Here is an 18,423-nt window from a genome sequence, read left to right as displayed (position 1 = left end):
CTAAATTATCTGATTTGATTACTTGGAAAAGAAGTGATTAGCCAACTATGGCACAAAACCTAGGAATTCACATCGAGAAGCATAAGCAGGAGGTGTTATGATTTGTGAAATGACTTCTAAAATGACTTTTACTGAGTGAACCGTCAATCTCATGAGATTCTCTGTTGTGGTACCATAAGGCCATAACTACATAACAACATCTGAACCAAAGATTAAGTATCAAAGTAAGGTCCCTCCAGGGTTTATTTGTTCAATTATCTGTCCCTTTGCTTCCAAAATTATAATAATGTCATGAACAGTGTCCAAAAGTTAACAGTGTAATTCCATGAGAAGACATGGTCTCACTCAAGATGCCACTATTTCCAACTGTAGACAAGTTTGGGGAGTTCATCTGCCACCATCAAATCTTAGAGAGGCTGTCTCCCAATCTCAAAAAAAAAAAAACCCAGTTAATAGAAAAGAAATGAAAGTTACTAAGAAACTGAAAAATAGTTACATTAAAGAAAGCTTAAGGAATTTGCATTATTTAGCCTAAAGTATGGTGAGTCACTATTCTCTTTCTACATTGTGTACAAGATAAGAGGAAATTAACTTCCATGTTATTATAAATAAAGAATGGATTTGACTGAGAAAACATTAAAAATGTATTGAATAGTTGAAAGAATTAATGGAACTTCTCTGAAAAATTTTTTAAACTATAAGACAGACATCCAGTCCATATGGTTTATGATCATCTCTACCTAGAGATGGTATGATAGATAGCAACCAGTAGGTTACTCTGATTCTGTGATGCTATCAGGATTGACCATAAAATCTTAGAGCCCAAAGGGACTGCATATGGAGGTCATCTATTCCAGTACTAACTCAAAAACTCCAGTATATCCAATATCTTCTTTCCACTTGAATGCCACCTCTCCACCCCAAGGAGTCTATGAAAAATTTCAGGGAGTCCATGAACTTAAATCCAAGGGGAAAAATATATCTTAATTTCAATATTATTGGTTTGCTTGGTATTTTATGCATTTAAAAACATTATTCTGAGAAGAGGCCCATAAGCTTTGCCAGACTGCTAAAGGGGAAACATTTATTAAGCACCTACAAGGTGCAAGCATGATGCTAAACAGTTTATAAAGTATTATCTCATCTAATTCTCACACTAGAAGGTAGGTATTAATATCCCCATTTATAGTTGAGGAGATTCAGACAGATAGAGGTTAAATGACTTGCCCAGGGTCACGCTCTAACAAGTGTCTGAGGCTGGATTTGAACTTAGATCTTCCTAACTCCAGGCCCAGGACTCTATCTACTGCACTACCTAACTGCCTCAAGGTGGGGGTGGAGGAGACTGGGCAGGGGTCCATGACACACAAAAAAGGTTACAAGCCCATGAATTCTAGCCTCCATCTTTATACAAGAATACCATGAGACTGTCAAATTCTTTGATGAAATTCAGGTATATTCTATCTGAGGCATTCCCCCAATCTATTTATTACTAATTAGACTGACATAATGTGTTCTTTATAAACCTATGCTGAGAAGTGTTGTGCTATAATCACCTATTCCCTTTCCAAGTACTTACAAACTGTCCCCTTAATGATCTTAGAATTTTACCATCAATTGACATCAAGTCTACCAGCCTATCACTTGATGTACCCAACATAATAATAATCATTGCTGTTTGTTTTTAATTTGCAAAGACCTTTATTATATTATAACACTTGAACAACAACCCTGTGATACAGCTAATTCAGGTATGACCATCCTCATTTTGCAGATTAGGACACAGAATCAGAAATGTGACTTGCCCATGGTCACACAGCTAAGTTGGCATTAAAAGCAGGAATTGGATCCAGGTCTTTTTGGTGGCACGCTCAATACTTTAGCCACTACACAACCCAACCTGTTTTTGTGAATTGGGGTAATGTTTGTCTATCACCTGTCCAACAGCGCCCCTATCCTTCCTCATTACCCCTCAAAAATCATAGATAGTGATTTGATAATTGTATCAGCAAGCCCTTTTAGTGCACAGGAATATAATAGATCCAGGCCAAGTGACTTGAACTCACTTATCTTAGATTTTAATTCCCTGTTAACCATTTCTGCTCTGTCCTTCCTAAGTTGAAGATCATCCACCTTGTCAGAGAAAACAGGAGTAAAAAAAAATTGAATTCTACCTTTTTCACTACATCTTCCACTTTCCCCCTCAAGAATGAGTCCTTACTATCCTTCCAGTGGTCTTCCTCTTACTCCTAACATAGCTTTTTAAAAAGTCTTTTTTGTTGCCCTTACTGCATATTAAAAAACCTCTACTCTTACTGGGCTTTGGGATTTCTGCATTTTTCACAGGACTTTGCCACTCTTTTATATTCATCCTCATTTATTGGTGCTGGCATTCATCTTTTTAAAAAGTTAACATGTCAGTAAGTTTCCTATGCAGCTTTATAGATGAGTAGGTGGCACAATGGATAGAATGTGGGCCTGGAGTCAGGAAGTCCTGAGTTCAAATCTGGCTTCAGGCTGTGTGAGTTCCACATTTTTAAAATGAGCTGGAGGGGAAAACATGGCAAACCACACCAGTATCTTTGCCAAGAAAACCCCAAATGAAATCACGAACAGCCAAACATGACTAAACAACATTTGTCTCATTAGTCACCTTACCCTTTTCTTCATTAGAATCAATTATAACTAAAACACTGGAATTTCGTTCTTGAATGGCTATGATCCCTCTCGATCAAATCCCCTTTTCTAGTCTTAGTATGTAAGATTTTATCTAATATATCTCTGAATTCATTGAATTATATTCTCTTAAAGGTTAACATGTGTCAGACAATACCCAGCATCCACATTAAATATCTTAAATTCTAAAATGCCGTGATAGCTGCCAAGTTTCCTGTCATTTCTAATTCAATCAGTTCCTCTTTTTTGGTGAGAATTAGACTTTAAACAACCTCTACCTGCTGAAAGATGGAAGAAAAAACCTATCAGCAAAGCAAGTTAGAATTTATCATCTTTGCTTTTAACACAGGGAGGGCAGCAGATGTCCAAATAGTTAAAGTCCCCCAACACAACTATATTCTGACTCTATGCCAGCCATGTGATCTGCTTCAGGAACTCATCATCCAAATCCTCCAGCTGGCCTGGAGGCCTGCCATGCCAAGCATTACCACCAGAGCTGATAGTACTTCTATTCCGAGGCTAATACTGCCAAAGCTGATAATCCCACTGTGATATTGCCTCTGTTCCTCTATGCTTTGATACTTGAAATTAAAAGTAGAATTATTAGTATGAACTTTTTGTTGAAAATATTCTACTATGCATAATTTCCTCCAAGTAACAGCCATAAAAAGGAAACTAAAATTATACTAACAGCAGTCAAAGCCCACATAAAAAAACAAATGGCACTAGCTTGGTTCACTTTGATTTTATTATTGCAACATAAAAATACATTGACATTTTCATTTCAAGGGGTTTTCTATAGTTACATCAGATTATGACATAAGAATCAAATAAAACAAAATTCCATATTTGTTTTAGTTTATTTTCTATTAATCAATCTATAAGCATGTATTAAACACCTTCCATCTGCCAGACATGGCAGGGAAACAAAGAAAAATGAAACAAGCCCTATCCTCAAAAAATTATATTTTATAGGGGAAAGCAACATTTATACATTTAAGGAGAGACAAGATTAAATACAGAATATGTTAAAACTAAATTCAAGGAAATGGAGGGGCAGGGGTAGGACAGGCACTAGCCTAGGGGATCAGGAAAGGTCTCATGTAGGTAGTTGTGTTTGAGAATATTAAAGAATAGTAAAGATTCTAAGAAATGAAAATGAAATTACAGACATTAAAGATGGTCTTAGCAAAGGTACCAAGATAGGAGTTGAAATGAAATATGTGAGGAAGAGCAAGATCAATAGGTCTAGATAGAAAAGAGACTGAAGAGGAATTATGTATAACAAATCTAAAAAGGTGGATTGGAGCCAGGTCATGAAGAATTTAAATGCCACACAGAGGAGGCTGTATTTGATCCAAGAGGTAATAGGGGAGTCACTGGAGTTTATTGAGCAAGGGAGTGGCATATTCAGAACTGTTCTTCAGCAATAACACCTTGGCAATCATGTAGGAGGTGGCCTGGAGAAGGGATAGACTTGAGTCAGGGAAACCAATTAATAGATTCTGTTTCACAATAGAGGGCTAAAACTAGCTGAGAAAGTAGAGAGGAAATGGGTGCAAGACACATTGCAGAGGTAGTATTGAGAAGACTTGGCTACTAATTGGCCATGTGGAATAAAGGAGGATAGAGTTAGGGATGACTTTGAGATTGCAAACCACTAGGACTGGAAGGATAGCAGTGTCATTGACCGAAATATGGAAGTTATGGAGAGTAATGGATTTTAATGGGGAAGCTAATGTATTTTAGATATGTTTTACCCATGCTGAGTTTGAGAGCCTACAGAACAACTAATTCATAATGTCTAATAAGAAGATGGTGATTTGGGACTGGATCTCAGGAGAAACCAGAGTTAAATATCCATTGATCTGAGAATCAAATATGTAGAGAAGATAATGGAATGCATGGGAGCTTATGAGGTCACCAAAGAGGAAGAAGAAGCCCATGGCTTGAGGAATATCCTAATTTGGGGACATCATATTCAAAATAACCCAGCAAAGCCACACGAACCCTCTTGGCCAATTCTTCTTTTTTAGCTTCAGGATATGAGGACATGAGGAAGAACAGTCACACAGGTAGGATGAAAACAAACAGAGCAGTGTCACAAAAACCCAGTGAAGAGAGAGTATGTAGGAGGAGAGGGTAGACAGCTGTATCAACTGCTACAAAGAGATAAAAAAGAATAAAGACCAAAAATGGCCATTCATTTTGGCAGTTAAGAGATCATTGGTAACTTTAGAGAGACGTGTTTCAAGTTGAAGGGTGGAAGCCAGATTATATTCATCCTTGTGACCTATCCTCGCCAGATTTCAAGGCATTGGTTAAAGAGTTAGTAAGTGGAAAGGAAGTGAAGGAATGGAATATGGATAACTTTTTTCTAGGAGTTTGGCTGTAAAAGGAAGAGAGAGTGGGTGATACCTTGAGAGAAGATGACAGTTTGATAAGGTCAAGTGATGATTGTTGTTGTTAATTTTTTTAAGCATGGAAGAGATTTGACCATGGCAAGAGTAGTTGAGGCAAGATTTGTCTGATTCTGTTTTACCTAAAGAGAATTTGCCTTTTTCTACACCCGTCACTTTGATTGAAGGCAAAATAGAGTGCAATGAGCCTTGGCTTAATCATGCTTAAACAACTGAATAACCCATCAGTAAGAGAGAAAAACAGCTGACCTTTGGACCTGTTTAGGTGTTACCATTTAAAGACTCAGATTATCAAGTGAGGTGATGAAAGTTATTTATGAGTAGAACTGATAACATAATGGAGTACTTACTTGGAATCAGTCAGAGTTTACGCATTATGTAAGATACTCCAGAATGATTCAAAGCCTAGCAAATTAGAGTCATGCCCATGCAAAGTCAGGGTGAAAAAGGCAACAGTAAATATTCTAACTGCCATAGACTTCACCTACCCAAAGCATGAATAGAAAAGACCAAAGATCATATGCTGCCAAGAGGGACCGAAACACAGTTTTCTAAGGCCCAAAGAAGCCAAAGCAAAATGCTGATGTCATAAAACATTTCGTTTATTCCTAATGCTTTTCCATAGGAATTTGAGTTAGCCTCCAGTATCAGTTAACCTCCAGTCCCCAAGGACAGTTTAGCTCATAGGGCTCAGCCTTTCACAGACTTCTGAATAAATTCCATAGGTGAAGACATTCCTCAGTTGCACAAACTACAGAGGTGAGTAAACAGGGTATCACTCTGTAGACTGTGCACAGCAAAGAAATGGGTAATGGTTTGACAAAAATAATAACCACTAATATTATTTCACCCTTCAAATCTATTTATCACTCAAAACCTCAGTTTTACTGATCTCATTGTAGTAAATTAGCTGACAGAAGAGGCCAGAGATTGCATCACTGAATTCAGACAGTCCATTCATCATGCTTTGTATCTGGACTTCAATACCATTCCCCCAGATATTTGCCAAGTTCCCCCTGTAGCAATAACAGAAGTACTGCTATTTGGATCCACACAATCTTTTAACCTGTATGTGGTGTACTTGATTTATGAATGCTGGACTATTTTTCATAACCCACCACATCTTTCTGTGAGAGCTTTATTTATTATTTCAGGCTCACAGATAAGTAGAATTGACTCTAATACTGCAATATCAGGGGAATGCTTTTCAATGATCCAGTGGAAACTGATCAAAGAAAGCAACTCAGAACTGCTACTGAAATTTTCAGTCAATGTCAAGTGACAGGATCATTAAATGTTGAAAAATCCAGATGGCTCCTTCACAAAAGTTATTTAGAAAACATAATAAAAGTGAAAGACAGATTGGTATAATGAGTAGAGGACCAGCCTCAGAGTCAAGAAAGCCCGGGTTCAAGCTACTATGCCTGTGATGCATACTAGCTATGACCCTGGGGAAGACTTTTAACTTCTCAGACCTACTAAGCAACATTGAAGATAAGTTTCAGAGCAAGTATCACTTTGCATTGCTAGAGGGAGTCCCTACATGAATGAAATCATAGATTAAATTTTTTAAAGTTACAGTAAAGTGATTGTTGACCTACAGAGGTGGGCAGTTTCCATGTCAGGAATTCTGTACCTTGAAGAAATCACAGATTCAAACTAAATAAAAGTTTAAAATAATAAATAAAAATAAATAAATAAATAAAATATAAATAAATAATAAATAAATTAATTAAATATGAGTATTTCTCATTCAAATATGTATAGCACCCACACATTCATACATCCTAGAATCCCCATCTGTGGGGACAATATTCCAAATGAATTTTATTTATTAAGTTAATAGAAAAACAAGCAATCAATAAGGACTCATTAATTACCTATTAAGAGTTAGTCACTACACAGAGTAGTACTGGAGCTAAGGAGAGACCAGCACTGGATATTTGGATCTAGGAGTCATCTATGTAGAAATAACAATGAAACTCAATGGACATGATGAAACCATCAAGAAAACACACAAAAAGAGAAATTAAGATGCCCAGGATAGATCCTTGGGAAACATATACAGTTAGGGAATAGGACATGGATGAAAAAATATATGGTTGCTCTAGTTTTTAAACACAAGGAATTCACTTCTAAAAATTCAAATGAAAAAGTTTTGTATTTTTAATACGTAATTGACTTGAAATGTTCTTTATTCTTTTTATATTCTTAGGGGAACTTCCAAGTATAATGGAATCATCAGGTGATGCTTCTGTAGAAACCACAGGCAGTCTTTGGTTTACTCTCAGCCCAGCATCTCCCACCCAAATGGAATCTTTGCCATTTTTCACTGGATGGAATGAATTCTCTCAACCTGAACAAGCAGGCACATTTGCCATTGATCAAACAACTCTGCTTCCAGTGGTAGCCAGTCCCTTCTATGGTCAATCTATTTCCAAAACCACAATTTCCTCAGGTACTGCAGGAAGCAGCACACCCATTTCAGGTACCCAGGACAGCACCCAAGAGCTTGACAGAATGGATGAGGCAATGGTGGACGTTGGCTATGCTTTTACCCCAGAAGCCAGCTCGGTAGACACCACCTTAACCACCACCTTAAAATACATTACTACTAGCTCTATGACCACAGCCACAAAAGGGAAAGAATTAGTAGTGTTCTTCAGCCTGAGAGTCACAAATGTGCCCTTTTCTAATGACCTCTTCAATAGGAGTTCTCAGGAATACCAAGACCTGGAGCAACAATTCATGCAGCTGGTGAGTGAACTCCTTAAAATTCTTCCAGTTGCTTTGTTGTTTTGTTACTTTATAATATAATCACTGGCTTGGATAGCAGTCCAGGTTAGAAGAAACATGCTCCTCTGACAGCTGCTTCTGAAGGCATTCAGATGGAAGACATTCTGATCAGATCAGTCGAGTGAGCTTCCCTTGTAAACAACCAGGGCAAGCTCTGCCTTCCAGTCTAATGAAATGAAATTCATACTTAAGACTATTTAGTAACACTTCTGCCTAGCTTGGCTTCCAGAAAATAATCAAAGCTCTCCTAGTGAACCAAGCGTGGGATCTAGAAACAATGCTTATAAATGAGTTCCTTCTAATTTGTAATGCCACAAGTTGGCTTCAAGAAAATCTGACAGAAAGTGTTCAAAGCTTGATTGAACACAATTAAATGCATACTGAATGGTTTTTCCAAATTTCTGTCAAACAAAAAGAGCTCAAATGGTTGATCGCCCTGATCTATCATACAGACCTGGGTGGAGATGGCAACACAGACACTGGGGCATAAAACCTCTTATTCCATTTGGGGGTAGGTAATAAAACCTATGATTTCAGTAGGATAAGAAATTCTCAGATGAGGAAACTCTACAAATGCAAGTTTTTGACTTCTCTGCAATGCATAGTCTTAGATATTTCCCTAAAATACTGAGACAATAGGTGATTTGCCTAGGGTCACAAAGATAGTATAAGTCAGACGTTAGATTTGAACCCAGGTTTCTGAGACCAACTCCATTTACATCAAGCTTATCTCTCTTAATTTGTCTTGACATAATCATTAAGAATATTATATGAAAAATTAAAGTCAATTAAACCATAATTTATCAGCCTCTGTGTAAAACAAAGGTAGCATGGTATATATAGTAGATAGAGAGCTGACCTCAAAATTGAAATGACCGGAGTTCAAATCTCACCTCTGATACACACAGAGTGTGTTACCCTGAGCAAGTAATTTAATTTTTCAGTACCTTAGACAGCTCTCTAGGCTTCTAAGTCAAAGAACAGTTGCAGATTTGCATCACTAGAGTGAGTTTTCTACCCTGATGAAATCTTGGATCAGAACTATCCCAATCCCCCTCTCCCCAAAACAATGTGCAAGGCACTGTAACCCTCTGAAAATATAAAAATGGAATAATCACTCCTCTCAAAGGAGTTATATTCTACTAGAAAAAAACAGCAATGGGCTATGTACCAAATCCCTAGTACTTCTGAAAATAATAAAACCAACTTTATTATACAATTCAAATAGCAATTTGACTAACCATGAAAACAAAAACCTGGATGACAGCAGGTTCTCCATGTGGATACTTATAATTTATGAAATGGCCTGAGTTTTAAAAGCCAAAAAGCCAAAAAATGACGCATTTTTTTTAAAAAAATCTTTTAAAAGATGTTTTTAAGAAACATCTTTGAGAGATACAGCATGAGGGAATGGAAAGAGTCTTTGCCATACACAGAGTTGGGGGTACCTAGATTCAAATCTCAGTCCATATATTTACCAGTTAAGTGACTTTGGACATGTTACCTAAGCTCAAGGCATCTAGGTGGTGCAGGGAATAGTTCACTGGGTCTAGAGTTAGAAGACCCAAGTCTGAATCCCACCTAAGGCATTTCATAGGTGTGTAACTCTGGGTAAGCGACCTGACATGTTGCTGTTGTTGCACATCTTTCTTTCTTGAAGAGGACCAATGACATCACGAGGGTGAGTCTTGACTTGAACATGAATTGATCAGCCTCAGTTTCCTTAGCTGTAAAATGGGGGTAATAATAGCACTTACCTCCCAAGGTTGTTGTGAAGACCAAATGAGATATTTATAAAGAGCTTAGCACAGTATCTGACATATAGTAGGCACTTAATAAATGCTCATTTCCTTCCTTCCTCTCTGAGCTTCAATCTAAGCTCCATCAAATGGGTATCACAGTTGTATACCCATCTCACAAATATATTGAGGAAAGTGCTACAAAAACTTCAAAGCAGTATATAAATGAGTTTTGGGGTCTTTTTAGAAATGGGCTCTAAAGTTGAACCAGACAAATGCTACATTTGAAAGAGTTGATTTGGACATTTTTTTTGAAAGAACATAAATTTTTATACATCTTAGAAGTCCAATCATCAGCCTTGTTCTATAGGTGAAGAAAGAGAGGCCCAAGTGTCTGTCCAAGGTCAAACAACTGGTGATTACTAGGCCAGTGATCTTTCCAATTATAATAGGATCATAGATTCAGAACTGAAAGAGACCTTAGAGGCCATCAAGTCCTAATTGCTGAACTTATATAGTAGAATAGAATCTTCTCAGTGCTCTATGCATAAGTCACAGAGAAGATGTAAACCTGCTTTGGTAGAAGGGGTTTTTCTTATCAAGGAGCTCTCCATAACAGCAAAATCACAGGTACAGTCCCTATCCTAATTTAATAAAATATATTTACAATTCATAAAATGCTTTCTTCAGAACAACTCTTCAAAGGGGGCACATGCAAAAGTCATTCCCATTTTGCTAATGAGGCCCAGAAAGTATCAGTGAGTTGCTCAAGGCCACACAGAGCTGGTCAATGGACAAGCTGAGATCTGAACCTAGTATTTTTCTGCCCAGTATCTTTACCTGTTGTCACTCACTTTACCACTCTTTTGGGTAAACACAAAAATACGATACCTCACACAATTACTAGAGTCCTTAATAGTACCTAGAATACTTCAAATGCAAATGTTAAAGCTTTGTTGATTTTACAATCTTGAGATATCATTTTACACCTACTAAATTGACTAAAATGATTAAAGAGGAAGGCAAAAAATGTCGTAAAGGATGTGGAAAAATTGGGACACTAATTCATTGTTGGTGGAATTGTGAATTAAGCCAACCATTTTGGAAAGCAATCTGGAATTATGCCCATAGAGTTTTTAACTGCCTGTACCCTTTAACCCAGCAATACCACTACTAAGTCTATTTCCAGAGATGATTAGGGAAAAAGGAAAAGAATCTATATGTTCTAAATTGTTTATAGCATCTCTCTCTTTGTGGTGGCAAAGAACTGGAAATTGCACAGATGCCCATGAATTGGGAAATGGTTGAACAAGTTGTGGTGACGGAATGATTGCGATGGAATACTATTGTGCTATCCAAAAAGATGAGTAGGATGTTCTCAGAAAAACCTGGAAACACTTACATGAAATAATGAAGAGCAAAATGAGCAGAATGAAGAGAACACTGTATATAGTAACAGCAATATTGTTTTAAGAACAATTTTGAGCAAATAAGTCATCTTGACTATTATAAATATCCAAATTAACTATAAAGAACATATGAAGAAAGATGCTGTCTGTATCCAGAGAAAGGATTGATAAGCAGAAGTATATATAGAATAATTTTATATAAATGTATACCTATTTGTGTGTAATGGTAGCCATCTTTAGGACAGGGTAGGGGAAGGGAGGAATAAAAAGGCATGATATTTCCAAGTGGATGCTTCTAGATATATTGCTTCATTAATTCACTCATAAAGGAATTATTAAATGCCTACTATCTTCAAGGAATGGTCATGTCATAGTAGATAGAATTACAGAATTTGAGAGTTGGCAGGGCCTCCAACAGCCATAAAATTTAGTCTTTTGTTGTTATTGATGTTGTCCATGGGGTCACAAAGAGTTGGATGTGACTGAAGGGATAAACAACAGCAATAACAGCAATACTATCCTTGGGTTTTCTTGGCAAAGATACTGGAATGGTTTGTCATTTCCTTCTCCAGTGGATTAAGGCATACAGAGATCATGTGACTTGCCCAGGTTCACATAGCTAGTAAGTGTCTGAGGCTGGATTTGAACTCAAGTATTCCTGACTCCAGGACTAGCACTCTATTCACTGAGCCACTAGCTACTGCAATTTAGTATTATTCATACACAACAGGAATCCCCACCATAACATTCCTTGTAAGTGGTAGTTCAGCCTCTACAGGAAGACCTCTATGATAAGTCAACCCACCACCCCTTATGGCAAGCCACTTCACTTTTGGATAGCTTTCATCATTAGGAAGTCTTTCCTGACATTGAGCCTAATTTGGCTACTTTGAAGCTTCCACCCATTGCTCCTGGTTCTGTCCTCTGGGCTAAATAGAGCAAATTGAAGTGATAGCCCTTCAAATACTTAATCAAAGCTATCATGTTCTCCTGAGTCTTCTCTTCCCCAGGACAAAGAGACCCAGTTCTTTCAATTGATCCTTATAGACATGAACTCAAGGCCCTTCACCATCCTGGCTGACCTCCACTGGACACTCTGCAGCTTATCAGTGCCCTTCTTAACACACCCTGAACTGAATAGAGTCCTTCAAATGAGGTTTGATAAGGGTGGAATTCAGTGGCATTATCAGCTCCCATTCCCAGAAGCTGTGTGTCTTCATGCAATCCAGGATCACGTTTAGTTTTTTTGATCACCCTATTACACTGCAGACTCATAGGGATCATGCAGTCCACTAAAACCCTTAGACTTTCTTCAGAACTGCTAGCTATCCGTACCTCCCCAATCTTGTACTTGTGGATCTGATTTGTTTTTGTGACAAAGCACAATACTTTACATTTATCCCTGTTGAGTACTTATTAGATTCAGCCTGATGTTCCAGCCTGATAAATCTTTAAGAATGACTTTGAGCAAATAAGCAATTTTGACTATTATAAATACCCAAATTAACTAAAAAGGACATGTGAAGAAAGATGCTATCTGCATCCAGAGAAAGAACTGATAAGTAGAAGCATGTATGGAATAATATTACCTATATACACCTATGTATATATTATAGATACATATATATGTGTGTGTGTGTGTGTGTGTGTATGATAGCCATCTTGGAGGGGGGAAGAAATTTACATGATAACTTTATTATGTATTTAAAAGGAATAGCAAGTTGTACATAATACACTTGCAGTTTCATTTGCAATCATCTTTTTATATGTTATGCTTGTTTTATTCCATAAATTAAAAATAAAATAATTAAATTTAAAAAAGAAAAAAATCAATCCCAACTGCTTTCCAATGTCTTAGCTACAACTCTGTTATCCAATGTGTTAGCTATTCCTCCTAGGTTTGTGTCACCTGCAAAGTGGGCAAGCATATTATATATGCCTCTGTCCTAGTCATTGATAAAAAAAAATATTAAATACCACAGAACCAAGCACAGATGCCTGGGGTATGCCCTTGAGACCTCCTGCCACGGTGACACCGAACCAACTACTCTTTGAGACTGATTGTACAACCAGTTCTGAATATATCTGATTGCATTGTCATCTAGATAATATGAGATATGTGTCAAAAGCTTCACAAAAATCTAGGTGAACTACATCTACATCATTCCTGCAATCCTGGAAACAAAAGAAATGAAGTGAGGTTGATATGATCTACTATTGATAAAGCCATGCTAGCTCTTTATAATCTCTGCTTCCCTATCTAGACTATCCATTTCTTTAATGATCTGTTCTAGAATTTTCTCAGAAATCAAACTCAACCTCACTAGCCAAGAAAGAGTCAAGAAGACCTGGGTCTAAGACCACCTCTGAAATATGCCAACTGTGTAACAGTGAGCATTTCTCATAACCCTCAGGCAGCTCTCTAAGACTCTAAATTTCAGGGCAAGTAAAAGGCACTGGTAAAGGGAATTTTCTCATTAACGGTTCCCTAAAACAGTGAAATCACAAATACGGTCTGAAGAAAAATGTGCAAATCACTGTGTTGGGCTCCAGGAACACAAAAAAAATAATGAAATTGTGTCTGCTCTCTAAGAGTTTACTTGTGCTGTGTCCCATTCACTGGGATTCTAAGAAATCTGGTCTTCTGCCTCATATAGTACATTGTACCTATATTATCTTTAACTGAACTTGACTTTCTAGTCTTGCTGCTAAGTATTTTCTTTATGAAAAAAAATGAAATTACTCTGTACAATCCATCATGAAGAAAACTACCGTCCATCCATCTCCATATACAAGAAAGAGGTAAATATTGGGTGTAATCATGGCAAATAGAACACTAAGTAACAGTGCTCCGCTCTAGTATCAATCCCCAACCAAAAAAAAAAATCTTACAATTTATGCCACAGGTAATGAAAAATGAGTGTAAGTGGAATTAACAGCAACGGGGCACTTAGAAAACAGTTAAAAGTAAACTCACTTTTTGCTTTGCAGCTGCTTCCCTATCTGCGCTCCAATCTTACAGGATTTAAGCACTTGGAGATCCTGAACTTCAGAAATGGGAGCGTGATCGTGAATAGTAAGATGAAGTTTGCAAAGTCAGTCCCTTACAACATCACGGAAGCAGTGCATTGTGTACTGGAGGAGTTTTGTTCCACTGCAGCCCAACAGCTCAATCTGCACGTAGACAGTTATTCTCTCAACATTGAGCCAGGTAAGAGCTTTATGTGAAACGTGGCAGAGAAAGAAGGTAACGTCACACAGTGTGAAGAGTGCCTAGTTTGAATTCAGAAGACCCAGGTGAAAATCCTGGCTCTACCACTTATAACCTAAGTGGCCTCTCTGGAGTTCAGGGTCTTCTCTTTAAAAATGAAGGGGTTAGATTGGATAACCTCTACTGTCTCTTCTGTTAGATTGGTGACCTTTTTATAGATCGAAGATCTTTGATGCTATGGTCTTTTCCCTCTACTGAGACAGCACAGTAATCACACTTGGCAAATCACATCTCTATAGCTATGGCTTAAATAATTAGAAAGAGAAGAAATTGCATCAAGCAAGCAAAAGGCGGGGAGGGGACAGACTTGCTCCTTCACAACCTTAGACCTTTAATTTTCCCTGAGAGCTAAACTTTTGCAATGCACAGTAGAAATCCAAAATATGTAGGCTATAGCCACAGTTATTTACATTCTACAGAAATTCTAAAGCAACAACCACTGGGGGCTCACGCCAAAGAAACCTTCCAAACAAAGGTTTACAATTTCACACTTAACTAACAGAATAGCCTTTTCATAACACAGTTCAGTATGGAATTGGCAGCATCCTGAGGAAAGAAAAAATATTCATTGGAATTCAACCCTGAGAAAAGTCCCCTGCATCTTGGGAGAAAATGGGGTTTAAATTTTGATTTCCATTGTGCCCTGAAGTCTGCATCCATATAGAGGCATCAATATATAGGGCTCCTACCTGCTCTGAGGATTTATCCCCTATGCCTATATGCCTACACAATAGCAAATAAGCATTTTGCCAAGAAATAAATAAACCAGGGTGTGCTGCTGCATGAGGCAGTTGTCTTAACTAGAGACCAGTTTGAACTTTGTTTAAAAATTTGGGGATTACATGAAGGGAAAATCTGATCTGGGATCCTGTGGGTACCATTTCTTCTAATACTACTAACTAGATAACTTTAAGGAGACCAATTAATTTGTCCATTCCTCTGTTGACTCTTCAATAAAATGAAAATTATAATATTTACACTACATACCTCACAGGGTTGTTATAGAAGTACAGATTTAAAACTGGAAGGGAACTTTTAGGCCATCAGGTCCAATCCCTCATTTTATCAATGAGGAAACAGGGACCCAGAGAATTTAGGTGACTTGCTCAGGGTCACCTAACCAGTAAATGTCTGGAGTAAGAGTCAAACTCAGATCTAGTGCTCTATCTGTGAGAGTCATTATTATCACAGATGCAAATCATATTTCCTTCAGCTTAGTAAAGAGCATATCAAGTAACTATCTCCTCCCCTCATCCCCCCAAAAAATAGAAATCATCACCTGGTAAGCAGCCTTCTGGCAATGAGCCTCTCTGAACTTGTCTGGGCTTTTTCTTGGAAGAAAAGGCCCACAATCCATTATCATATTCACAAGCTAAGCCTTTCGATTTGTAGGAAATAATATAGGACCTGCCAGAGCTTGTGATATGCCACCATAGCCTTGAGAGCCCACAGTCACCTGCATGTTAGAGTGAGGCCTTGGAGAAGGACTTTAGTGGAGTAAGTGAAAAACATTTCTGACTGGCAATGAATCATTCCCAACCAGTTTCACAAATGAACAAAAGCTTCTATTTGGCTATGAATTAGTCCAGTGATGAGACTATTGACTAACAATACAGAGGAGGGGGTGGGAGGGGATGAGGCAGAGCCTTGGACCAAAACTAAAATGTTGGCTCTGTTGGGAAACACTTTACCTTGGGCAGAGGCAGCCTTTGTGCTGCCTTCTTTAAATTGCCACTGCATTTTAGCAAATAGAGCTCTTAAAAAACCAGCAAGATATAACAGTGTTCAACACTGAAATTTGGTTTGCTTTTCTCCAAATGGGAAGAATCCATGGGGAAAAATCACCCAAAAAATGGGCCAAAGAACCATTAATCTTAAGACAATTCCCCATCACAAACAAGGAACAAAATGCCTCAAGCCAGGAGATTGACTTCAAATTTTTATTGATCACCTACTATGTGAGGGAAGCACCCTGGTGGATACAAAAACGTATAAGTATCCATGCCCTCAAAAACCTTACAGTCTACTTGGTGAGAAAGAAAATAGATATATTTTAAACATAACACTTCAGAGAGGTTGATAATTATACAGACAGTAAGTGCAGAAGCAGTCTAGAAGAGGGAGAAATCATCATGATCTGGGGCATCAGACAAGGCTTCATGGAGGAGGTGGCATCTGAGTTAAGTTTTTAAAGGAAAAATAACAGTTCAACAGATGAAAATGCAAGGGGAGAGGAGGTGCATTTTAGGGACTGGTGTGGCTAGAGCAAAAGCAAAAGCATGGAGACATGAGAGAAGAGGTAAAAATGGAGGACAGATAATTGTCCTGACTGGCTAGGACATAGAAGGGGAATAACATGAGATAAGATTGAGTATATAGGCTATACAGTCAGATTGTAGTGGATCTTGAGTATAGCTGGTAACATGGAGTCCTCAGGAGATAGCCAGGTTCAAATTCATGGGGGAAATGGAATAAGCAAAAAAGGAAGAGCCCCCAGATAATTAAGAGTTTATTAAGGATGGAAAAGAAAACAAAAAACAATGGAAGGATCAGAGAGTAGATAATTGGGACTAAAAGAGAATAGGGCCAGGATAATATCACTGGGAAAAGGGGGTGGTAACAGCAGATTTGGGCTTGTGAGTGAATAAAAAAGCATTTATGGAGCATTTACCACATACCAGAATACTGCTCATAGGGCGCTGAGCCTGATGTCAGAGTTTAGAAAAGTAGGATGTTAGGAGGTGAACTGCAGGGTCCCATTGTCCAGAGATAAAGGGCGAGTCCTGAGCAATCAGAAAAGGGTATAGGTTCTGCATAGAACATTGTATAGCGAAAAGAGCTTCCACAGAGCTACATCATCCCAGGTAAAGCTTATCCCTTCATTTTCTGTGTGGTTTACCTGCAATAAACATGGGAGAAGGCTGGACATGGTAATCTGTCATCTTAGTTGCCAGGGAGGCTAAGGCTGGTGCTCTAAGGAGTTCTGTGCTGCTGTGGTAGCTATAATTAAGTGTCTACACTGAGTTCAGCATTAATATAATGAGCTTTGGAGAAAGGGGGAGCAACCAGGTTACATAAGTTGGGGTGAACCAGCCCATGACAGAAATGGAGCAGGTCAAACTCCTGTGCCAATCAATAGTGGGATCAGGGCCATGGAACTCTGGCTATTGACAATATACTGACAATATTGTCCTACCCATCGTTTTCATAACATAAGTAAATAATAATCTGTGAAACAGGAAACCAATGAAGAACATGAGAAGTAACATGAAAAAACACTGAGGTACAGGCATACCTCATTTTATTGTGCTTTGCTTTATTGCACTTTGCAGATATTGCATTTTTTGTAGACTAAAGGTTTGTGGTAACCCTATATTGATCACTGCCATTTTCCAATAGTATGTGCTCACATTTATAGCCTGATGGAGCAATTTGCCTTCTTTGCAGTGCAGGCAACTAGGTAGTACAGTGAAGAGGGCACTGGGACTGAAATCAGAAATACCTGAGTTCAAATCCAGCCTCAGGCACTTACTGATTGTGGGTCACTTAATCTCCAGTTGCTTCAGTTTCCTCACCTGTACAATGGTAATAATAGTAGCACTTGCTATTATTATGTTGTTATGAGGATCAAATGAGATATTTGTAAAGTGTTTGCTATGTTCCTAGAGTAAGTGTTATATAAATGTTAATTACCATTACTATTATTATTAAAACACTTAGCATAGTGCCTGGAACATAGTAAACACTATATAAATGTTATTGTTATTATTATTCATCAACCTGTCCATGAATCCTTTCCTGCACCCTGACACTGCTAACACCCCAGCTCCACCAGGTTACTTTGTATCTGTTTGAATATGTTTTGAATATACCTATAAAATGTGCTTGTTATATCTCCTGATAGAACGTAAGCTCCTTGAGGGTGGCTGTTTTGCTTTTGCATTGTATCCCCAGTATCTGTACAGTGCCTGGCACTTAGTAGGTGCTTAATAAGTGCTTGTTGATTGATTGGAACAAAGTAGGGTTGGGGGGACTTCTAGGGCAGTAGAAATGGTTGCAGTCCCTTCGGTTCAGTTCACTTATTTATTAAGCCCTACTTTATGCTAGGCACT

General features: G+C 38.0%; 1 protein-coding gene across 1 annotated transcript in view; it reads left to right on the top strand.

Annotated features, from left to right (window-relative positions):
• The window catches only part of IMPG1 (interphotoreceptor matrix proteoglycan 1), a 188,754-nt gene that overhangs the window by 137,508 nt on the left and 32,823 nt on the right, over nt 1–18,423 (top strand). The window contains exons 13-14 of the mRNA XM_027852906.1: nt 7,312–7,853; nt 14,032–14,251. Coding sequence (XP_027708707.1) covers nt 7,312–7,853; nt 14,032–14,251 — 762 coding nt within the window. The remainder of the gene's footprint in view (nt 1–7,311; nt 7,854–14,031; nt 14,252–18,423) is intronic.

This window comes from Vombatus ursinus, unplaced genomic scaffold (genome assembly GCF_900497805.2).
Source record: "Vombatus ursinus unplaced genomic scaffold, bare-nosed wombat genome assembly UNPS02009835.1, whole genome shotgun sequence".
Taxonomy (NCBI): domain Eukaryota; kingdom Metazoa; phylum Chordata; class Mammalia; order Diprotodontia; family Vombatidae; genus Vombatus; species Vombatus ursinus.
Note: the sequence above shows the minus strand (reverse complement) of the source record. Positions and strands in the feature narration are given on the sequence as shown.